This window comes from Salvia splendens, chromosome 18, assembly GCF_004379255.2.
Source record: "Salvia splendens isolate huo1 chromosome 18, SspV2, whole genome shotgun sequence".
Taxonomy (NCBI): Eukaryota; Viridiplantae; Streptophyta; class Magnoliopsida; order Lamiales; family Lamiaceae; genus Salvia; species Salvia splendens.
Window position 1 is genome coordinate 20,533,101 of NC_056049.1, and position 25,524 is coordinate 20,558,624.

The 25,524-nt window shown below is 38.6% G+C and overlaps 3 protein-coding genes across 3 annotated transcripts; 1 reads left to right on the forward strand and 2 right to left on the reverse strand.

The window, feature by feature from the left end:
• Positions 1-9,339: 9,339 nt before the first annotated feature.
• Positions 9,340-11,969, forward strand: LOC121775877 (GDSL esterase/lipase At4g01130-like). Its single transcript, XM_042172956.1, has 5 exons — positions 9,340-10,152; positions 10,516-10,728; positions 10,806-10,963; positions 11,042-11,312; positions 11,389-11,969. The coding sequence occupies exons 1-5, from the start codon at positions 9,912-9,914 to the stop codon at positions 11,655-11,657; spliced, it is 1,152 nt and encodes a 383-aa protein (XP_042028890.1). The 5' UTR covers positions 9,340-9,911; the 3' UTR covers positions 11,658-11,969.
• Positions 11,970-19,319: 7,350 nt separating this feature from the next.
• On the reverse strand, positions 19,320-20,186 carry LOC121776884. The gene has a single exon (XM_042174036.1). It carries the CDS (start codon positions 20,184-20,186, stop codon positions 19,320-19,322), a length of 867 nt encoding a protein of 288 aa, XP_042029970.1.
• A 2,026-nt stretch (positions 20,187-22,212) lies between these two features.
• LOC121776007 (eukaryotic translation initiation factor 1A-like) lies at positions 22,213-24,061 on the reverse strand. The gene is made up of 2 exons (XM_042173127.1): positions 23,709-24,061; positions 22,213-22,555 (listed from the first exon to the last, which is right to left on the reverse strand). The coding sequence occupies exons 1-2, from the start codon at positions 23,961-23,963 to the stop codon at positions 22,373-22,375; spliced, it is 438 nt and encodes a 145-aa protein (XP_042029061.1). The 5' UTR covers positions 23,964-24,061; the 3' UTR covers positions 22,213-22,372.
• Positions 24,062-25,524: the final 1,463 nt, after the last annotated feature.

The window sequence follows — 25,524 nt, forward strand, 5'->3', positions numbered from 1 at the left end:
GGGAACCGCTCGGTCCGGCGTCGGGGCTACCTAAGTTAGCTCCGGCGAGTTGGCTAGCCACTTCTTCCGAGCCGGAGTCGGATAGGGCTACCGACCTTGATCGTTTGGAGGAGCCGCTAGAGGAGGATGTTATGCCTCACTTATACTTCGGGTGCGTCCGCGTCTCCTGCCAAACGTTAAGATATTTGAACGACTTACCGTTCATGGATTGGTAGGTGCTCAGCGCGGCGGTGATGATGTCGACCTCGCTTCGGCCGCTCCCGGCATTCCGGGACTCCTGGATGAAATAGCCGTTGAACTTGCCAATTTCTTCGTTGGCTAGGCCGATGCAGTTGCGCACCATACTCTCGTTGCGCTCGATCGTTCCGGGCGGCCGGTTTGCATTGTACCGGCTAGAGACGCGCCACCAAAAGTGATCGCCGGATTGGTTCGTTCCAACCACCGCATCTTCGGAGATTTCCAAGTACGCCTTGAACAATCTTTCCATCTCCGCCGGTGAGTACGGTGTGCGGACACCGGCGCGAGATGGAGGAATCGGCATTTGGGAAGGGGCGCGAGGCCTAGGCTCCGGTGTCCACCCGTAGCGCCCTTCGGAGGCACCTTGGTCGTCGATTGGGTATGGACGGTAGCCACCCGGAACGGCCGAATCTTGGGTTTGAGGAGGGGCCGAATATTCCATTTCCGGACTAGGAAACGGTTGTGAACCGAACCATTCGGGGTTCCAACCGTGGGAGCCCGAAGGGTTATCGTCTTGACCGGACATAGTGATGTTGTAGGGTATGAGAGAATGAAGATGAAAATGGATATGAGAGAATGGAGATGAGAATGGATATTGGAGAATGATGATGAGAGTTGTGTAGTTTGATGTGAATTTTTGGGGTGAAATTGGGGGTATTTATAGATGAAAGTGTGTATTTTTGGGGTAAAAAAAATGAAAAAAAATTTAAAAAGGTGTAAAAAACGGTTATAAACCGATATATTTTTTTGGGGAAGTGAAATTTTTTTTTTAATTTTTTATCGGTTTTTTTAATAAAAAACCGATTTTTTTTAAAAAAAATATAAAAATGTTTAAATGCAACGGTCGAGCCGTTGACGAATGGGAGCGCGCCACGTGTGCGTCCGCTGGCACGGACGTGCTCGATACATCGAGCAGCGTCCGTGCCAGCGGCGCGGACGGCGGTGGCGACGGACGCCACCGCTGCGCATGCTATTAAGCTAGAGAGAAGAGAAAGTGATTTGTTTTGTTGTCTTCTCTTCTCCTAAAACCCATCTATTTATAGGAGGGGGGAGGCCACCTCAAAGGTCTTGGAATTAAGGGAAACCATAAAACATGAAAGGCCAAAAGACTTGAAAGTGAAAAGCTAGAAGCCTTTCATATTATCACACGTTTTCGACAATCCCCCACATTGGTTAGAGCGCTGCAAGCTCAAACCAACACCAGACACAAATGCATGTATGCAGACTCTTTTGCTCAGTTCTCAAGAAACGATACTGTATTTGAAGAGGTAACTTGTGGTTTTGAACCTTCCATAGTCAACACTATCGGACATACCGGCGGGCTAGTGGACGCGATGCCTTGAACTATTCCTCCTTGGTGTATGCCTAGTCAATAGCATCAACACAATATTGTCTCAACTCCATCAGTTCTCACGTTTGTGTCCGTTTTGGCCGTGGAACACCTCTTTGGAATTCATAAGTGACTCACACACACGAAGAGGCCCCACTTCTCACTTACATAGGTGATTCTTTCATGAGTATCCTGCCATACTGCATCTCCTTGAGATTTCAAGAATCATTAAAAGTCAAAAGACTTAACCTCTTACCACGTGCATGTTACAACACTCAATGCTTTCTAAAGAATGGGCGAAGATTAAAATCTTCTGAGTGTTACAGCTAGATTTGTATAGCTTCGTTTTCCCTTTGAACCAATCCCATGGGATCTCCAATCGTATGGTTGGGTTACCACTATACTCATCTTTTAATATGTGGTTTTCAGTCTCATTCCTTTTAGCAATTTATGCATTTGATCACGGTTTAAACCTTTTGTTAACGGATCCGCTAAGTTATCCACTGACTTTACATAGTCAACTGAGATAATGCCACTTGTGATCAACTGCCTTACGGTATTATGTCGCAGACGAATATGTCGAGACTTACTATTATAAAAGCCACTTTGTGCTCTACCTATAGCTGCTTTGTTATCACAGTGTATCAATACTGCGGGCACTGGCTTCTTCCAACATGGAATACATTCTAGGAAATTTCTGAGCCACTCGGCTTCTTCCCCTGCTTTATCCAAAGCGATAAACTCAGATTCCATGGTGGAACGAGCAATACAGGTCTGTTTCGTTGATTTCCACGAGACAACACCACCCCCCACAGTGAACACATACCCACTTGTCGAAAATGAGTCTTTTGAATCAGAGATCCAATTTGCATCACAGTACCCTTCAAGTACTTGGGGATATCTTGTGTAATGCAACCCAAAGTTAAGAGTATACTTCAAGTATCTCAAAACTCTACACAGAGCTTTCCAATGTTCCTTACTTGGGTTACTCGTAAATCGGCTCAACTTGTTTACAGGACAAGCAAGATCAGGTCGAGTACAGTTTGTGATAAAAATCAAACTTCCTATGACCTTTGCATACTCTTCTTGAGCAACAGAATCACCCATATTCTTGCTCAGATGGACATTGAGCTCCAAAGGAGTCTTTGCTGGCTTACAGTCAAACGAGTTGAATTTCTTAAGCATTTTCTCAACATAATGAGATTGCGTTAAGGCAATTCCCTCATTAGTCCTCAATATTTTGATTCCGAGAATCACATAAGCTAGACCCATATCTTTCATATTGAAAATTCTTTTCAACATGTTTTTTTGTCTCGTTAATAATGGCACTATCGCTGCCCATTATCAACATATCATCAACATACAGACACACAATAACAAACCCGTTATCTGTGTTCTTAATGTAAACACACTTATCACACTCATTGATAGTGAATCTATTTGCCAACATCACATTGTCAAATTTCAAATGCCATTGTAATGGTGCTTGCTTCAACCTATATAATGACTTTACCAGTTTGCATACTTTACGCTCTTGCCCAGGCACAACAAACCCTTCGGGTTGTTCCATATATATTTTTTCTTCCAGATCACCATTCAGAAATGCAGTTTTCACATCCATTTGGTGAATCTCAAGATTGTGCAAAGCAGCAATCGCTAGAAGCACCCGAATGGAAGTGATTCTCGTAACAGGTGAATAGGTATCAAAAAAGTCATACCCTTCTTTCTGCTTAAAGCCTTGGACAACTAGGCGAGCTTTGTACTTATCTATAGTACCATCGGGCTTATATTTCATTTTCAGAATCCACTTGCACCCTAAAGGCTTACAGCCTTCAGGCAAGTCTACTAACACCCAAGTGTTATTTCTCATGATGGATTCAATTTCACTGTTGATAGCTTCTTGCCACCACGCCGCGTCTGGGCCAGACAGAGCTTCCGCCAATAACTTTGGTTCATCATCCAACATAAAAGTTATGAAGTCAGGACCAAATGTTTTAGCAACTTTAACTCTTTTACCACGTCTTGGTTCAACATCCTCAGGACTTGACCTCGTCCTTTTTGAAGGATTAGAACTAGTGGATTCATCCATCATTCTTTCACTAGAACGATCATCTTGCCTCTTGCAAGGGTAAACATTCTCAAAGAATATAGCATTCCTTGACTCAATCGTTGTTCCTTCAGCCACGCCAGGCACAACTGACCTATGGACTAGGAAACGATAGGCACTACTATTAAGTGCATGGCCAATAAAGATGCAATCGACTGTTTTAGGGCCTATTGCAACTTGTTTCGGAGGTGGCACTTCTACCTTCGCTAAACACCCCCACACTTTGAGGTATAAATATGAAGGTTTCTTCCCTTTCCACAACTCATAAGGAGTCACATCCCTATTTTTTAGTGGAATTTTATTCAGGATATGATTCGCTGTTAACACAGCCTCCCCCCACATGTTCTGGGATAAACCAGAATTAATCAACAGAGCATTCATCATCTCTTTAAGTGTTCGATTTTTTCGTTCAGCAACTCCATTTGACTGGGGAGAATATGGAGCCGTTGTTTGGTGAATTATACCGCTTGCATGACTTAATTGTGCAAACGGGGCTACATACTCACCGCCTCTATCACTTCGAACACACTTAATTCGACAATTAAGTTGATTTTCGGCTTCATTTTTGAAGTCTTTAAACGCTTCAATTGCCTCATCTTTACTTCTTAACAAGTAAAGGTAACAATACCTTGTGCAATCATCTATAAATGTGATGAAGTACTTTTTACCACCTCTAGTTTGCACAAATTTTAAATCACATACGTCTGTATGGATTAACTCTAGAGGTTTTGTGCTTCGTTCTACCGAGCGAAACGGTAGCTTGGTCATTTTTGCTTCAACACAGACTTCACATTTTTCTTATGAGTTAAACTAATCTATTTTTAGTAAATTAAGATTTACTAATCTTTTTATAACATTTAGATTTACATGTCCCAATCTTTTATGCCATAAATCAGAGCACTCAAGCAAATAAGAGGATGTGTCATCTTCCTTATTTCTTAATCCTTTTCCACGGTGAATGACCGTAACATTCAGCTCAAAAAGCCCATTCACTAGGTGACCTTCACCTATGAACTTTTCATACTTGGTCAATATAACCTTGTCACACTTAAATTCTAGTGAAAATCCATGATTTACTAGAAGTGAGCCTGACACCAAATTATTTCGGATGTCTGGGACATGCAGCACATCCTTGAGGGTAAGAACCTTTCCGGATCCTAATTTTAGGAACACATTACCCACACCAACCACCTCGGAAGAGGCTTGGTTTCCCATACGTACTTTTCTACCTCCAACAGATTTGTAAGTAGAAAAAACGCTTCTCTCGTAGCACACATGACATGTGGCACCCGTATCAACAAACCATTCATTTGGATTATTACCATGGTCCACGTCGGAGACCACTGCGATCACCTCGTGATCTTTGTTGTTTATATCAACACGTTCAAATAATTTGTACAGTATTGTTTCCAACAATAAGTAGACAATTATATTGAACCAAATGTGCATTGGCATATTCATCAACCCATGCATCCCAATTACTACTACCAAATCTAAATTGGTCTTGCTTGTCAAATGACAAACGATAAACATCATTCTCAAGAGAATAGATCTCAAGGAATTAACCACTCCATAGCGCATCGACATTGCGACGGTTCGTTGCTTTATTCCAGCTTTGAATTTCATGTTTCCTCCAGCTTCGGTCGACATGATTTCAACAAGAGTACAATATTTCGTCTTGCGATTGTTGGAAATATTGAAGCCTTTTAGACGGGCAAACTCTTGTTATTACAAAAGAACCAAAAACTGGAAGGTAAGTAAAACAAAGTAAATACAATAAAAGGAACAAGAGGCAAACTATATTCTTCTTCAAGTCGAGTCGAGGTGACCCTCTCTCCGCAAGACGAAATACGCCCCGGCTACTGCTCACGGATTGGCGTAATATCCCCAAAGATGAAACGACTTTCCTCGTATCGAGTTGAAACACCTCAAACTCATAGGCTCCGGCGAACTTGAATTGGAGGCGTGAACCGAGCAATGCAATGCTCTTAATGCGAACTAGAATGCTTAAGCTAGAGAGAAGAGAGAGTGATTTGTTTTGTTGTCTTCTCTTCTCCTAAAACCCATCTATTTATAGGAGAGGGGAGGCCACCTCAAAGGTCTTGTAATTAAGGGAAACCATAAAACATGAAAGGCCAAAAGACTTGAAAGTGAAAAGCTAGAAGCCTTTCATATTATCACACGTTTTCATCAACTAATATATAAATGTGGGACCTTTATTCCACTAACTTTTTCAACTCAATTTTCTTCACATTTCTTAAAACCCGTGGCGAGTCAAAGTTGGACAATATTTCATTGACGGAGGGAGTTATTAATTAAATGAGTTACTGAAATGAATATCGAAGCGACTCCATATTTTACGATTGTTCAGAGGTAACTATCGGGGAGAATAGAACTAGAGTCTCAGTTTTCATCCAATACTCATCAATCTAGCTGCGGCAATGAAAGGAAATCTAAACTTTATGTTGTCACTGACGAAAGAGATCCGTCCCATGAGGACTAAAGCAGTCAGGAGGAAGGATAAGGAAAAAATGTATGAGCACTGAAGTTGAAGAGGAACCTTACTTGCATTGTACGATGAGAACGTGAGCATGATCGGAAATGCAATGCTTATCAAAAGATATCCGACAATGCTAGCATGAGACACATCATTGATTGTCGAGGAGAAAGAACTATTGCATCACGATATTTTTAGAGAACTTAGACAGAAAAATACTCCATCCAGCCCTAAACAATATGAACTCTCTAATTTTAGAAATTAATTTTCTTTTTGACGAGGTGAGACCCATTCTCCACTAAAAATAATATAAAAAAATTTCTTTCTATTTTTTCTTACTTTTCCAACTGTGCCGAACTAAATGTTCATATTCTTTAGGAATAGAGATAATTGTATTTTCATAAATAAATTAGGATTTTATAATAAGGTCATTTAGTTGTTTTAATTTTTTTCATTTTTGAATTAAGTATTGTATTGAAGTTATATTTTTTTTATTGAGGTATGATTTGATGTTTGATTATGGATATGAGATGATTAGAGTTCTAATCTAATGTAGAATACGAATGAAATGATTATGTAGAGTTCCAGGGCGACTTAGGGCATTGACGAGTAGGTTAAGAGCCTTTATAACGAACAATACATAGGGCTCCCTATAGCCCACTCTATACTGCTCCTTAGTCCTTCCATCTTTAAAAAATATATACTTTGGATTCAACATGAATTTTAATGTAAAATTATAAATTAAAAGAGATGTAAAGAGAAAAAGTAATTAAAATATTGTTAGTGGAGAATGAGCCCCACTTTATTATAGAGAAAATAGTTTTCAAAATTGGATAGTGTATATTATTGTGAGACAGACTAAAAAGGAAAGAGTGCATATACTTGTGGAACATAGGGAGTACTTTATAGTCCTTCACATCAGCATTCTATAGTTCTACCTTTTCACCTTCAGGAGGTGGACTATAGCGCTCCCTATAACCCGCCCCATCTTTTAACAACCATTTGTATTTATTTTTAAAATTTTTTAATATAATAAAATAATCAAATATATATAAATATAAAACCACAATATGAAAAAATTCGTTTGATTAAAAAGCCGAAAAAGTACATCGCAAAATAAAAAAAAGTAAAATTTCAATGGTTACGAGACCAAATTTCTTCGATGAAAAGTGAGTTGGGGAAAGAGATTTGAAGGCGTGAGAAATGAGGATAAAATGTGGTGTATTTAGGAATGTCAATGCATTTCGCAACACGTTGGCTGACCCGAATAGCCCGTTAAATTTATAGGATTAGGGTTGAAAATTTATAGCTCGATAAAACTACAACCCAATTAGCCCACAACCCGGCCAGATCCGAAACCTGAGAAAATTTCTATTGTTCTATTTGTTTGACTCTTAATTTGACAATTCATTGATTATTTATAATATAGATAACTATAAAAATGAATTTTTAATTTTATATTTAATATACAAATTATATATTAAATTTTTATCAACATAATAATAGATAAATAAATATTTCAAATTTCAAATTCATTAAATAAATATTTAAATTTTTAAAACACACTTTAAAATTTCTCAAAATATATTTTTATGTTTTATTTTGTACAAATATCAAATATTTGAATTTGATCATGTTTATTTTTGATTTTAAGCTTAGATCTCAAATTTATCATAATTAAATATTGTATATTTTGTAAACATAACTAATTTTTATCATTATCTACTGGGTTATCGCATGTTAATGTTATCAGTATCAACCCGAAACCCGAGCCTTTTAGACTTGGACCAAAATACAACCAGATTAGCCCGCAATCAGCTGGGCCGTGCCTATTAACATCCGTAGGTGTATTTATAGAGGAAAAAAATATGATAAAAAAATGTTAGAAAACCATAATCCGGGTGACCACGGTGGACAGACTATAGCCCAGACTATATCCAAACTATACATAATCTGCAGACTATACATAGTCCGGGTGACCACGGTGGACAGACTATAGCCCAGACTATGTCCAGACTATATATAGTCTGCGGACTATGCATAGAGCGAGTGTATGAAGAGAGGTTTAGTGTGGCCGTTTGTAACGGCGGACTATAACGCGGATTATGATGTAGTCCGAGCTATGGTCCGCCCAATGTGTTATGCGGATGCTCTTAGTGAATCACGGCGACGTAAGCAAAGGTCTTATACGCATAGTGATAGCCGTTAGATGAAGTTGAATAGATAAATAGAGGTGCGTGATCTGCGGTGGAGGGAGAGAGGACGTGGCGGAAAACGAATCGTGGGAGATGGTGGTGACGTGTCCCGCATCTTGGAATGGTCGCATGTGATTGTGTCGCCGTATATGGTTGACGTGGACTTCAATCCTTGATGTGATTTATTGGATATGATTTTAATGGAATTTTTCAAATTTTCTTGTTGGTTGGCCACTCAATTAACATATTTGGATGAGATCCTCTTTTTTTTTTTAATCACAACTCTTAGTAGCCGTTATTTCATTTAGTAGTAGTTATCTTCCAGTGAAAATCTACTCAAGATGTTTGAACTTGAACCATTTTGACTATAGAAACACCCACCCCACCCCACCCCTAGAATTATTTGTTAAAAGGAAAAAATGATGTGGTATTACCAATAAAAATACTATCGATTAGTAATAGCCTCCCATTGGAAAATAAATCTTTTTGTGTTTTGAAGTAATTATCTTCGTTATTGAAGAACAAATCAATTTACAAAGCAGAGTCAGTTTCATTAATATTTCAGTTTAAGATTACTATTCAACCGTTAATGATATCTTCTTCTAGATCCAAAGTGGAAATTTCTAAAAATCTATGTGAAGAAAATTAAAATGTAACTGGGTAACAGGCCAGTAATATCAAGACACAGAAATTAATGGGCTTATAGCTCTTGTAGCCCAAATCGGATCTCAGATTGCTTTTGAGTATATTTATGGAGTACTATATTTTTATTTTTGTTTTCATTTAATATAAAAGTAAAATGTATTCTTTCCTAATGTATTAAAGTAAAGAGTAGAGAAAAAAAATGACAAATTGTATGGAAAAAGTAGAACAAGTTTCAAAATTTGCAACATGGTAGCCATTTTCTCCCCATTTTGACTCTTATTGATAGCCCATAAACAGATTATGGCATAGTGGTTGCAAATTGAATGGAAACACACCAACTTTTTCAAGAGTCCAGTTTCCTTTTCAATAAAAAAAACCAGGATTTGTTTTGCTCATGCATCAGCCAAATTTGATTCATCCAACAAGTTTGAATTGGATAACCACTGAATCTCATAACCACTATATTTTAGTGCCAAGATGCACTCTTTATTCTGTCACAACCTCAAAATCTCATACTAATTGAATCTTGATTTGCATATTTATGTTCCTTTGATGTTTTTTTCATAAGCCTAATCAATAGTTTTAAGAGCCAAGTTACAAACTTTTTGTGTTGTCACAACCTTAAAATCTCCATAACTCACAAGTCACAACCATGATTATCATTAATTCTGTTTGTCTTTGATGCATTTTCTTAGGCCTAATAACAACATTTGATCTATTTCAGGGCTGCAGAATGGAACCACTGCTTTGATTGTCCCATGTGGTCGGTTACATCTTCAATAGTCTTTCTTGTATTCTACTGTTATATATATATATATAGGTCTAAAGAGTGTACATTTTGGCACACATACATAAGTACTATCCTCCAACTCCCTGAAAGGGTAACTCAGAGAGTCAAGAATGAATCTTGAAGTTAGTAGGAAAAGGATAGTGGTTTTTGCAGTGATTGTGGCAATGTCAGCTGCAAGAATCCATGGTGAAAAATGTGGTTTTGAGGCCATCTTCAACTTCGGAGATTCAAACTCCGACACCGGAGGATTCTACGCTGCTTTTCCGGCAGAGAGGCTGCCCTTCGGCATGACATACTTCCACAAACCAGCCGGTCGAGCCACAGATGGCAGGGTCGTTGTCGATTTTCTAGGTATTCATTTTTATTCCTCAAGTATTCAATATTATCTGATTTTGCATGATTGAGTTATGTTAAAAAAAGGAAAGCATCTCGTGACTATATTATTGATCCATGATTAGGCCCTTAAAATTTAGGAATAATACAAAAAATCTTAGTTAAGTGACAAAACATCATAGCTGGCAAGAGTGGAGGTTTCTTGGACATAATCAAGAAAAATCCAAGAATTGTGGATTTGCACATTTTAACAACTGATACAGATACAGTGACACCAAGTGACATAAACTGGACTCTATTTTTCACCAATTCTGATAAAATGAAATGCAAAATTTTAGTTTAGGAGATTTTCTGTTACAATTTGTGTTTGAAACAATGCAGCACAAGCTCTGGGGATACCATTCTTGAGCCCCTATCTGCAGTCAATAGGATCAGATTTCAGGCATGGTGCCAATTTTGCAACATTGGCATCGACGGTTTGTTTGCCACAGACTTCACTATTTGTCACAGGAGTTAGCCCCTTTTCTCTTGCTATCCAGCTCAATCAAATGAAGCAATTTAAGGCCAAAGTTGATCAACTTCACTCTTCATCAGGTATATATATATATTCTAACATCATTCAACGCATAGTTTGATTATCTTTATGTAGCTAAAAATCATTTCTTTTGTAGGAGAAGAAAGGCTTCCACCACCTACTGTTTTTGGAAAATCTCTCTACACATTCTACATTGGCCAAAATGATTTCACTGGGAACTTAGCATCCATTGGCATAAATGGGGTGAAACAGTATCTCCCTCAAGTAGTGTCACAAATTGCTAGCACTATTAAGGTGATTATGCAGCTATTTTATTCTCATCCAACAAGGGCTAATGATGCTAAACTATGATAATTTGTGTCAAAATTTTAGGAGATTTATGCAATAGGTGGGAGAGATTTCTTGGTGCTGAATCTTGCACCAATAGGTTGCTACCCTGCATTCTTGGTGGAGCTGCCTCAGAATGCCTCGGACATCGACTCATTCGGATGCTTGACCTCTTACAACAATGCTGTGGTAGACTACAACACTATGTTGGAGGAAGCATTGAAGCAGACAAGAAGAGAGATTGGTGATGCAAATGTTGTGTATACAGACATACATTCTGTTATGCTAGAGCTTTTCCACCATCCCACTTCTCATGGTAATAATATTGCTTCTCTAAATTCAAGAAAACACACACACACATACACACACACTGATGTTGGGATATTGGGCAGGGATGAAGTATGGGACCAAGGCATGCTGTGGATATGGTGGTGGTGCATACAATTTTGATAAGAGAGTTTACTGTGGGAATGAGAAGGTGATCAACGGCCGGACCTTGGTTGCGACCGGGTGTGGTGATCCATATAACTATGTGAGCTGGGATGGGATTCATGCCACTGATGCAGCTAACAAGATTGTTGCTCATGCTATGGTCAATGGCTATATTTTTAGGCCACCATTTTCACTCCATAAATTTTTCGATATTCAAGGAATTGATTAACACCTTTTTCACTCCCTCACTCACTCAAATGTTGGAGGGATATTCAAACATGTGACTTGCTTTGCATTTGAATATTTTGAACAGCTGAATGTGTGATGCATGTTGATGATTAATGGGATTTGTCAAAATTCAAAATTAGAGAGAAATCAACAATCATGTCTAGTCATGCTCATGCACGGTTAAATCAAAACCACTTGTTCGTATTGAACGGATGGACAATCTTTAGAATTGTAGCCGATACTACCTATTAAGTTTAAGTTAATAGTATAACATTTGGATGATCAATGAAACTGGCGTGGTATAGTACTGAAAGAATTTACGGTGAGATAAGTTTTTCTTGGTCATTACTGAAGGATGAAGTCTCAAGAATATATATTTTTAATATTTGTATATAACAATAAGAATACGGCCTTAAATTTAGGTTGTTTTGACTTGTCAACCGTGAGAGTTTTTTTTGCTATCCAAAATCTTTGACATTTTGAGTCATGGTAATTAATGGATAGGCAATGTTATGAGTGTTGTCGCATTGAATTGTCTCCTAATAGATGTCATATTGACAATATCCTAATTTATTGAAAAATATTTTATTATGCAGAAAACTAGCCAATTGAATTTATTCCAATCCAAATTCACTCAGAGCATCCACAATGGCACCTAGCGCACCGCCTAGCAGAGCGCCGGCGCTAGGCGGTCGCTAGGCGAACCATTGGAGGAGCCGAAAACCGCCAGCGGTTTTCCGGAAATCAATTTCGCCTAGCGCTAGGCGGTCAAAATCCGCTGGGCTATGCGCTGGGCAATCCTCTCGGCTCCATTGCAGTGCCCGGATTGCCCAGCGCATAGCCCAGCGGATTTTTTATTTTTTATTTTTAATTTTCGAAACACTATATATATGCGATTTGCACTTCATTTTCATTCGCACCTCTTGTATTAACGAGTACTCTCTCTATCTTAATTTCTGTACAAGATCAACACCGAGAAATGGATCTGAACAACGAGCCTAGTTCAGGGACGAGCGGTTCTCAAACTCCCCCAATCCCCGTTGGAGGCGGATGGAATCAGATGCCCGGGTACTACAACATGTACCCATGGCAGCAGATGCTACCCGGGATGCCGACCGGAGGGAGTCCGCCGGGGGGGTTCCCGACGATTTTGAATGTAATTTTTTTTATTAATGTACTTTTTTAAAATTTTTGTACTTTTTTTAATTTATTGTACTTTTTTTTAAAAATTAAATAGTATTATTAATGTTTCTCGTATATGTCTCGTAAATTAAATTTCGTATATTGTGTTATTAGTGATGTGGCTATTGATGTGGCTGGGCTATTTATGATATGACTAGGGTATAGCTGGGCTATTTCTGATGTGCCAGGAGGATTTTTAATATTGATGATGTGGCAGGAAGAATTTGTGACTAGGCTATGACTGGGCTATTGCTGGGCTATAACTGCTGTGGATACTATCACAAAACAAAACCGTTCATGGTTTTTGAACCGATAGCATCACTAGTTTTGTCTAGTTGTACATTTTTGGTAGAGGATGTGACGGCTCTGGCTGTCCGATGTATAAACATTTGGAAGCTTTGATTAAATAGAAATAAGAAAGATATTTTGGTATGCATATCATGATATCTATATACTTTTATTCATTTATGATGATTGTCTGAGCTGCTATTGTTTATATATTCACACACATCTGTCAATACTTTTATTTCAAGAGAAAGCAATATCCTAACAACCAATTGGCCTAATGACTTTGTCTTCAAATTCATAATTATTTTCCCACACACTATAGACAAATCTTCAGTGGTTCATTTCTGTATTCCATCAAATTATACAAATAGATTTTTCATGTTTATTGCAATTTATGGTCCACTCTTTCAAGGGCCACCAATATTTTTTTTTGAAAAATAAAATAAATAGCCAACTTGTTCCTCATCAAATAATATGCTTCCGGCGCGAAATACATACTTAATCAACCAAGTCAAATGTCCGTCCTAATATTTATATACATTACTTTTGTATCTTTTTTTCTCCCTCTTACCATAGCTCCACTAATTCTAAAAAGATTTAATTAAACGTAAAATCATAAGTTCAGTCAAATTCAAATTCGAATTTTGTGTTTTTGAAAATATAAATTTCAAATCACAAAGTTTCAAAAATTTTAAATTGTCCCATGCTGATTTTTTCCAAGCAAATTCGACTAAAATAATACAAAACATGTAAAATTTTGGTGATGCAGATGAATAATAGAGTAAACATGTATTATGTGTAATGTTATCAAATACGCGACTCAATCTTGCTATCACAACAAGATCGATTCCGGAACAAGAAGAACAAACACTCGATATGAAAATGAATAAAGCTAAGAACAACTCTCGGAGAATTAATGGAAATCTTGTATTCAATTTCTTGTGGAAGATTACAAACTGATGGATGAAAAACTTTTTCTCTCACTCTGCTTGCACAGCTCGGTTATTCACTCTATTTGACTAACACTAATCTAACAACCAAAACAAATCCAACGGCTGTCATTTAAGCTAACTAACTAATCGCATCCGACGGCTCACGTTTGTCTATGCATCAGTTAATAACAACGGCCAACACCGAACTCGACTAAGTTCGGCCAACACCGAACTCGACTAAGTTCGGCTAATACCGAGCACCAGCAAGCTCGGCTAATCACCGAGCACGATTAAGCTCGGCTAACACCGAGCTGCAATCAATCACCTAACAGTATATCAGTCCCTGCCGAGCACGATTAAGCTCGGCTAACACCGAGCTTGACTGATTGTGCAGTTTTGCCCCAATCCTCATAACAAATCTCCACCTTGGGACACAACTGGACAATCCACAGAGCATATCCATCTTCCACAATCACTCCAGCTGAATCAGATTCACCAAATCCATGCAATACTTCAACTTAAGTCCGGGTAACACCTTTGTTAGCATATCAGCAGCATTGTGCTCAGTAGCTACTTTCTCAATCTTTACTGAGCCCTTTTCAACTTCATCCCTCACAAAATGAAGCTTGACATCCACATGCTTGCTCCTCTCATGGAATGTCTGATGTTTTGATAGACATATGGCACTATTTGAATCACATAATACAGTCACAGCTTCTTGATCGACTCCAAAATCCGAGCAGATTCCTTTCAGCCACATGCTCTCCTTTACAGCCTCAGCCATGGAAATATATTCTGCCTCAGTTGTTGAGAGTGCCACCACAGATTGCAAACTCGATCTCCAACTTACAGCAGCTCCATACATGCAGAAAACATAGCCGGATTGGGACTTCCTTGTGTCAATGTTAGTTGCAAAATCAGAATCACAATATCCCAATAGAGGCTGTGTATCAAAATTCTTACTTCCATCAAACAGTATGCCATAATCCCGAGTGCCATTGAGATACCTTAATATCCATTTTAAAGCTTGCCAATGCTGTATACCCGGATCAGCCATGTACCTGCTCACAACACTTATTGCCTGGCTGATATCTGGCCTTGTACACACCATGGTGTACATGATACTCCCCACTATGTTTGCATATGGGACCTTATCCATTTCTCTTCTCTGTTCATCATCTTTAGGGCTTTGATTGCTGCTGAGCTTGAACTGTGAACTCAGGGGCATGCTCACTGGTTTGCTATGATCCATCTGGAATTTCTTGATCACACTACTGATATAATCCCTTTGAGTCAGCCATATCTGCTTGTGATCTCTATCTCTGATAATTTCCATCCCAAGAATCTTCTTGGCATCACCAAGATCTTTCATATCGAATTCAGATTTCAGATCAGCCTTCACTAACTCCACCTCTTCCTTATGCTCTGCAGAGATCAGCATATCATCTACATATAACAGTAGATATGCTACAGCAACTCCACCTCTTCTCTTGATGAACACACAGTGATCATACAAAGATTTTTCAAACCCAATCTTCTGCATGAACACATTGAACCTCAGGTACCACTGCCTTGAGCTTTGTTTGAGACCATAGAGACTTCCTTTTAGCAAACACACTTTCTTTTCATCTCCTGGCTTCACAAAACCAGGTGGTTGCTCCATGTATATTTTTTCTTCAAGTTCACCATGGAGAAAAGCAGTTTTAACATCAAGTTGTTGCAATTCCCAATCTCTTTGAGCAACTATAGCAAGTAATAGCCTGATGGAGCTGTGTTTGACAACAGGTGAGAAAATTTCATTGTAATCCACACCCTCCCTCTGTGTGAACCCCTTAGCCACCAACCTTGCTTTGAACCTGATATGGTTGTTGTTGAAGGCCTCAACCTTCTTTTTGTAAATCCATTTGCACCCTACTGTTTTCTGATCAGTAGGCCTCAGTACCAAGATCCATGTGTGGTTTTTATACAAGCTATCAATCTCCTCTTGCATAGCTAACAACCACTGATCCTTTTCAGGGCTTCTGATTGCTTCTTTATAAGATGAAGGTTCATGGTAATCCATCTGTTCAGCCACTGCCAGTGCATAGTGCATCATGTCATAATCATTAAATCTAGAAGGGAGCTTAATATTCCTCTTTGCTCTGTTTCTAGCAATCACTCTCTCTGGTGTTCTGATTTCAGCTTGCATTCCAGAAGCTCCACCACCACTGACATCAGATGTAGCATTTAGATCAGTCTGAGTTACATCTGTAGTTACTCTCTGGTTCTCCACCTCAAAATGAACTTTCTGATTATCCTTGTTGAGGAAAGGCATTTCAGATTCTTTGAAGATCACATCTCTGCTAACCACCACCTTTTTGTTTCCTTCCTCACAGCACCACAGCCTGTACCCACTGACTCCCATCTGATACCCAATCATTACACACCTGAGAGCTCTAGGTTCCAATTTACCTTGCTTTATGTGAGCATAAGCTCTACACCCAAATGGCCTCAGTTTTGAATAATCCCCATAAGATCCATACCATTTGCTGTCTGGGGTCTGATTTTCAATGGCAGCTGAAGGACATTTATTGATCAAAACAACAGCAGTAGAGGCTGCTTCACCCCAAAATGGTTTAGACATTCCAGACGCTATTAACATGCACCTCACCCTTTCAAGAATGGTTCTATTGATCCTCTCAGCAACCCCATTTTGTTGTGGGTTGTGAGGGACTGTTCTGTGCCTCTTTATCCCCTTATCTTTACAGAATCCATCAAATTCATGGGACAAGAACTCAAGCCCGTTGTCAGTCCTAAGACACCTCAATGGCTTTCCTTTCTCCAACTCAACACCTACACACCATTCTTGAAACCTCTGGAATGTTTCTGACTTGTCTTTCATTATTACTATCCAAACCTTCCTTGAAAAATCATCAACAAAGGATAAGAAATACCTGCCTCCTCCAAGGCTATTCACTGGTGCAGGTCCCCATATGTCACTGTGAACATATTGGAGAGGCTCTTTCGATGTGTGCTTGCCCACTCCATATGGCAGTTTTTTGCTCTTACCAAGTATGCACTCCTCACAAGATCCAATGTGTCTTTGTACATCAGACTCAGACATCTGAATTATGCCTTGTTTCACCAACTGCATCATCCCAGCAACTCCTACATGCCCGAGCCTTGTATGCCAATTGATGGTTTGTTGAGTTGAATTTGCAGAACCATCAATAGGCTCAGCTTGTAGATATTAGAGTACATTACTTCTGATAGCTCTCATAATCATCTGGCCATCCTTTGTAACAAGCATTTCTCCACCATAAAGGGTCAATCTATAACCTATCTTCTCAAGAAGTCCCAATGAGATCAAATTTCTCTTGATGGATGGGATGTACCTTACATCAGTAAGCTTTCGCAGTGATCCATCTTCCATCCTCAAGCATATGTTCCCAACACCCCTTACATCACACACATGATCATCTCCTAGCAACACCGAGCCTTCAGATTCCTTTAAATCTTGGAACCAGTCAAGGTTGGAGGACATATGGAAACTGCAACCTGAATCCATGATCCACAGCCTTGATAATGGACTATCCTCCACCACATTGAGAGCTCTTGCCTCTTCAATTTCCTCAGTGATAGCTGCTGTACCATCTTCTTTGTGATTTTCAGCTTGTCTTTTCTTCCAAGCAAAGCAATTTTGCTTGATGTGTCCTGGTTTCTTACACCAAAAACAACTTCTTGACTCCTTCTGATCACCTTCCTTCGCACCCCGTGGTCTCCATTTATCAGATGAGGGTTTCTTGAATTTGAATTGTTTCTTTGATGCAGTCTTCACATTAAGGCTTTCAGCAGCTTGATCGATTTGCTTGCTGACAGATTTCTGCATTCCCTTCAGCTTTAATGCAGAATATACCTCCTCTAAAGTCACCTTCGAATCCCTTCCAAGAAGTATTGAGTCTTTGAACTGCTCAAAACTCTGAGGCAGAGCATTCAATAACATCAAAGCTTTATCCTCATCTTTCATGGCATCATCCACACTCTCAAGATCATCTATGCACTTGCGAAAATCTTCTAATTGATCTGCTAAGTTCTTGGAGTCAGAAAACTTGAAATTGAATAACCTTTGTTTGAGATGCAATCTATTTGAGATCGACTTCTCCATATAGATTTTCTCTAACTTCTCCCAAACTCCTGCGGCATCATCTTCCTTTTGAACCTCCCTCAAGACTCTATCGCTGAGGCACAAGACAATCGAGCTATACGCCTTGTATTCCAGTTCTTGAGATTTCGCCGCATCCATTCCTTGAATCTCCTCCTCATCCGCCTTGGATTTGACATAATCCCAGACTCCTTGCTGCATAAGAACAGCTTTCATTTTCAATCTCCACAGGCCGAAATCATTTTCGCCGGTGAACCGCTCAACGTCGAACTTCGTGGTAGACATTGTTGAATGCGTCGTCCTTCTTCGTTTTCCCACAGACGGCGCCAATTTGTAATGTTATCAAATACGCGACTCAATCTTGCTATCACAACAAGATCGATTCCGGAACAAGAAGAACAAACACTCGATATGAAAATGAATAAAGCTAAGAACAACTCTCGGAGAATTAATGGAAATCTTGTATTCAATTTCTTGTGGAAGATTACAAACTGATGGATGAAAAACTTTTTCTCTCACTCTGCTTGCACAGCTCGGTTATTCACTCTATTTGACTAACACTAATCTAACAACCAAAACAAATCCAACGGCTGTCATTTAAGCTAACTAACTAATCGCATCCGACGGCTCACGTTTGTCTATGCATCAGTTAATAACAACGGCCAACACCGAACTCGACTAAGTTCGGCCAACACCGAACTCGACTAAGTTCGGCTAATACCGAGTACCAGCAAGCTCGGCTAATCACCGAGCACGATTAAGCTCGGCTAACACCGAGCTGCAATCAATCACCTAACAGTATATCAGTCCCTGCCGAGCACGATTAAGCTCGGCTAACACCGAGCTTGACTGATTGTGCAGTTTTGCCCCAATCCTCATAACATTATGTGACAACATTAATGTGAAATTTCATAATCATTCAAATTTTAAAAGGCGCAGGAAATGACATTTCATTGTGATTTTATACACAATTAATCCTTATAAAAACTGTACATCTAAAGAAAACGTAATTCAATATCAATCGAAAAAAAGAAACACAAAATCATGTATATTCACTTACAAAAGAACCCAAAGAATTGAAATAGTATCGAAACCAAAAAAAAAGATGGAAAATGATGAATTATGGAATATAGCTATTTTCAAGATTTGGCTGTGTTCTGATACCTGTTGCTGTTGGCATTCTGCTACTTCCAATCCAAATTGAATTCAAACCTTCACTTCTCTCCGCAATTCTCTCCATTTTCCTCACACTTCTCCACCACCACAAAATTCCGCCGCCGGCGACCAACACCGCCGCCGCAGCGACGCCGCCAGGGATTCCGATCATCCACCACTTCACCTCGGACTCCTTCCCCTTCTTCTTATTCTTCTTCATGTTCAACGGAGCGAAGATCGAGAAGTGGCCGTCGCTCCGCCACACGCACGTGCTGCCGCCGCCCGACACGTTGCTGAGCTGCAACGTGCCGTCCGCGGCGAACCTGACGCACCTCAGGCTCGCCGCGTCGTACTGATTGAGTGAAACATTGCGGAAGGACACAGTGATTACACTGTCCCCTCGCATTTCGAGCCCCACGAGCCTGGTGCTCGTGGGACCCGCGTCAGAGTTGTAGACCAGCAGGCCTACGACCGGAGCCACTAGCGTGTAGTTTGGGACAATATTGTAGTAAGAAGTTGACCAATTGCCGAGGTCTTGTTTGACTAAGTCAACTCTTCTTGTGAAGGGAAATGGCAGCGCCGCCTTTGGTGGGATTTCGATGGAGCTGAGGTTGGCTCCGTTCTTCCACAGGCTGTGGGCCCTGAGGCGGAGGAGTGAGACTCCCACGCCCGAGAAGTTGGCGGGAGACGAAACCTCGTACACCTGGCCTGTACGAGGTTTTGGTATGGAGTTGAGGGCGTAATTGTAGAGGAATGAATCCAGTGAACCTTGAGACTGATTCTTCTGTGGTGATGGTGATGATGATGATGCTTCAACATGTCTGAACAACATTAGAGCACAAAACATGATCAAGATGCTCCTTTTAGTAGCTCCCATCAAAACTTCAATGGATGCTTCTTGATCATGCCTCAAAATATGTATTGCAAGTCTTTACACATGAACATTGCAAGAAAAGTTTGAAGACGCGCCTTCTTTGAGTGTTTTTAGAGCTCTTTATCTCATTTTCTTGAAAGAAAACTTGGAAAAATCCTTACTTTGAGCGATGTTAGAGCCCTCATCGCGTTTTTTTGAAAGAAAACTTGGAAAAGATCCTTCCTTTGGAGTGATTTTGGGATTTCTTGATTGAACAAATATTGAAGTATGTGAAGGAATGGTAGAATTGCATAATTGAAGAAAACTAAGGAGAGTAATGTTGATGAAATGAAATGAAGAAGTTGAGAGAATGAATGGTTGAATGAATATTTTGTCAGTGTGTTGTTGGCATTTGGGGATGGGTTTTTGGAGGGATTGGGGTTTTGGTTGCAGATGGCAAGAAATGAATGAGAAGGGAATAATTAGTTTTGGTGGATGAGAGAGAGAGGGCTTATTCTAGCTTGGTTGTTGCATACTATATTCTCACAAGTGAGAGAATAGAGGGGTGGCAACTTTAAACAAACAAACAAACAAAAAGAGAATTGAAGCCTCTTTTGAGTTGTTCTTATGTGTTGGCTAAACTTAGTTTAATCAAATAGTGTGAGTTGGATTAGTTGGCCTTTGGAATTTGGATATTTCACTATATTTTGTGTGTACACGCATATGTATATAATTTATGAACTTTGAATAGATGAACAAAGAGTGTCACATTCAAATTGTAGGAAATTACATCTCTTATTCATTTCGTGCTTGAATTCCGTATTGACCGGTTAGCCGATGTGTATGATTATGATATCATGCTATTTATATAAGTGTGAAATTAAAATGATAGTACTGAAATACTATGATAGTACAAGAAATAGAGACAAAGCAACAAACGCATATATATGTGCAATATTATTTTTTGGTAAAGAGAAAGGCTTTGTATTTGTGTATAGGGGAGTTCTTGCATTCATCAACGAGCTACTTGAAAATTTGTATATGTAATTTATTGGTTATTTAATTAATTTAGGTAGGCATTCAAATTTTTATTAATTAATTTAGGTAGTAGGTCTTAATCGGGCCGCAGTGTAGCCTATATATCACATAAATTGTGAGTGGGATTATATGTCAATTTCTTACAAATCCCTATTAAAGCTTTATTAGGCCTACATTATAAAAAAGATTAGAAACAAGCCCATATATAGCTTTTTTTTGAGGTATTATTACTATTATTATATTTAAATAGTGGAAATACTATTATTTACTAATTGCGTAATTTAAAGAAAATTTCTAGCTAGAATATGGTTTATTAAGTGGAGTTTAAACATTTAAAAATTATATTAGTTCCTATATAGAGTTAAGACCTGTCAAATGGAGCTTCTTATAGTATATTCAGAAAATGAAAAAATAAATGAAACACTTGATAATGAAATTCAATTACTATATTATCAAGATAGGAAATCAACCAATGAGAAAGCATGAATTATCCACGTGTCAGCCAATGGAAGCATCCTAACATTGAAAATCAATAAAAACTTTCTTTTTCATAGATAAAGAGAGCCATAGCAAAATAGAAAAAGCCACCATTGCACAAATCACAGTTGCTTGAGCTTCAGTCAAAAATGGCAGCGGCAGCGGCAGCTTCTACTTCAATGGCGGCCACCTCCCCTGTGTTGCTCCACTGCCTCCCTGCCGTCAGGCCGGCGGCCGTCTTCTGCCACTTGCCCCAACGTCCTACCCTTTCAGCCACTCCCTTCAAGCTACTCTCTTTTTATCATTGTATTTATCCTCCATAGTCCAATCCACATTGTTTGATCAGTTGTAGAAATGTGGATTTGACTATGTTTTTGTGGTTAACTATCTTTTGTGACAATATTTTTTGTATCATCGTATTTCAAAAAATAACTTCCTTTTTTCACTAGCTCAACTGATACATATCGAACGAGAGATAACACGGAGTATATGACTCGAGCTCACTGTTATTATATCAGCCAAAATAACTGTAGAGAGAAATCCACACATTTTCATCAAACATAGTAGACAACAATCCTCTAGTGTTCAAAAATCCAAAAGGCTACTTTAAAAAATAAAAAGATAGATAGGATTACAGTTCTCAAAAGCTTTCAGAGTTTGTCGATGTCTTCGTCCTCGAATTCAATGTAATCATCGCCAGGGCCATCATCCTCCTCATCAAGTCCTCCAGCAATACCCTCATTGAGCCTAGTGTTCTCAGGCAGTTCGCCGTAGGCCTTCAACAACCTGGCTTCGTCGGGCATGTACTTCAGGATCACATCAGCCTTGTCATCCTAGTAGCAAAGGAAAAGATCAGAAGAGAGAAACTCACCCAACTTACAAAGAATAAACCAATTTTCAGACTGGAGTTAGACACACACAAAAAGAAAGAGAAAAAGGGAAAATATAAAAAACAAACATCAACGCGTAGTCATGATTTCTTATTGACTCGTTACCACTCAATCCATCTTTAACCGCAAAACTATAATCTAACACTGGCCGGCCAATAACAGATAAAGTTGAGAGATTGGACAAGATAAGGTGACAAGAACTTTATGCCCACTAATGAAATTAAGGTCAACAAATTCCCCCTTTTATTGAATTGGAATCTAGGTAGGCATTGTATAGAAACAGAGGCATAGAATAAGGACCACTAAAATAAGGAAAGAATAAGAAAAAAAGAATCATCGCATATTTATTCTCTGAGACTCTATAACCTCTCCATCTAAATCCACAAAACTGGAATCTAACAGTAGCCTGAGACAAATCAAGGGGTAGGATTGGACCAAAAGGACCCCAAGCCCACGCACGAAAATAAAGCTAACAAATTCGGCATTATTATAGAATCATCAACATAACACACAAAGAAAGCAATACCAGAATAACATGATAATATGAAAAACAAGCATCTTTGGACTCTTTATCACCTCTCATCCAAATCCACAAAACTACTCAAATCTAACACAATTAGAAAAGGGAATAACCGCGAAATACAGACGAAAAAATTCCTAATTAGCCATAAACGCAGTGAGAAGAAGTCATCGGTGCTAAAACAAATCGACAGTTTTGAGTAAGAAAAAGAACAAGCAAACTAACTTCTCACACTAAACCGTCTTCACCTAAAATTGTAAGAACCAAATTCTTCAAAACGAAAACTTACAATTGAAAACTAAACATTCAAGATTGAATACAACAAACATACAACAAACTGCTGAGGCGTGGAATTTTAATTTGCAAAGAAAGGACCACTTACAGATAAATAGAAGCTAAAAAAAAATCCCACCGAAACCTATCAGATAACATATGAAATTGGCAAAGCTAAGATGAGCAAAACACAACTAATTTAATCAACACATCATAAAATCATCGGGATAACAAGGCGCATAAAGCTCAAGATCTAGAATTGAAGATAAAGCACATAGAAAGGATTAAAATCTTTTGTACTACCTGATAATCGCGGAGACCGACGAGGATAATATCGCCGGCGGCGATCCAAACCTTCTTGTGCATCTTGCCCCTGATATGACAGAGGCGCTTGACGCCGTCGATGCACGTGGCCTCGCACCGTCCGTTACCGAGCATTCGCATGACCTGCGCGTATTCCTGTCCGTCTTCCTTGAAAACCAATTCTCTCTTCTCGTCATCGGCTTCGTTCTTCCCTCTCTTCCGATTCTTCCCTCCCTTACCCTTGTTCTTCGGCATATCGACGGAGCAGAAACCCTAGGTCCGACGGCTGATGATTTCTCCCCCTTTTATTTTTTCCTTCGGTTTTGTTCTCTCCCTTCTTATCCAACAATAGACGTGTGCCCTCTCTTCCCTACTTATATAAAAAGTGTGTGTGAGAGAGAAAAGGTTTGTTACGTATACATCTAGGGATAATTACACCATTCATACAAAATGTTTCACAAATATTTCAAATTAGTACAAAAAGTTTTAAGTTAGCATATATCATACATAAAGTATGATTAGTGTTTCAAATTAATGCATTCCGTTAAAAATCACTAACACCGTTATCTTATCTTATATTTTGTCCTATTCACTCCAAAATTATGCTATCTAAAAACATTATTAGAATAAATAAATATCTGAGGAGTTTGCAGAATGAAATTGGAGTGGAAGAAGGCCATTTCGGTGCTGCAAGTCATCCGAAAACTAGCTACTATATAGTTGCAGCAACAATTCATTTTTCTTTTCTTTCGTTTTTTTGAGAGAAAGAGATTGAATCTATGTTTGTGTGTGAAAAGAAGGCTAAAACCAATTAAGAATAGGATAAAGGAAATGAAAAATTATGTGGTCAGCTAGAAGGAGATGAATCATTCATTGAAATATCTACTCCATATAACTTATCAAAGATAAGGTGGAATTTGTTTGTGCGTGAAGTTACGGAGGATGAAAAATTGGTTGAAAATTAGTATTTACATAGATTAGCTGCAAATATATTAGCTGAAATTATATGCATATCTACTGCATGATATAAGATGCTTATATTGCAATACATGGGGTATTATTTGAAGAAATAATATCATGTGAATAAGATGAAAAATAAGAAATAATTTTGGAGAGAATAGGACCAAAAAAATAACGGTGTTAGTGGTGTTAGTGATTTTTAACTAAATGTACTAATTTGAAACACTAATTAAACTATTTGTATGATATATGCTAACTTAAAACTTTTTGTACTAATTTAAAACAATGGTGAAACATTTTGCATGTATTGTGTAACTATCCCTATACATCTACGACTATTTAAAGTCACGCGAATTTGGGCTTTTTATGGGCTTATAATTAGCCCTATCAAATTGTTATTCCATGTTAATAATTTTTTTTACTATTTCAGAAACTACCAAGTTAATTGAGTTATTTTTTTCTTACTTTATTCTCTTTTATTTTATTTACTATCCACTTAACATACTATTTCAATCTCTATGCTGAAAAAAACGCTTCAATCAACAGGTGGATTAACATTTCCCACTACAAAAAAGCGCAAATTAGTGACGGAAATAGTGACACAGCTGAAATTTCAAGAATTAGTGACGGATAAGTGACTGAGAAAAATTCAGTCACTAATTGGTGACAGAATAGTCCGTCACTAATCCGAATTTACCATGGCGGCCGCCTTTGATTTCCGTCATTGTAACCTTAGTGACGGAACGGATAAATCCGTCACTAATAATTTTTACTTAGAAGCTTTTTATTGACGGATCTGTCACTAATTAATCCGTCATGAAATCTGTTAAGTGCTTTAATCCTGCTGATTAGTGAC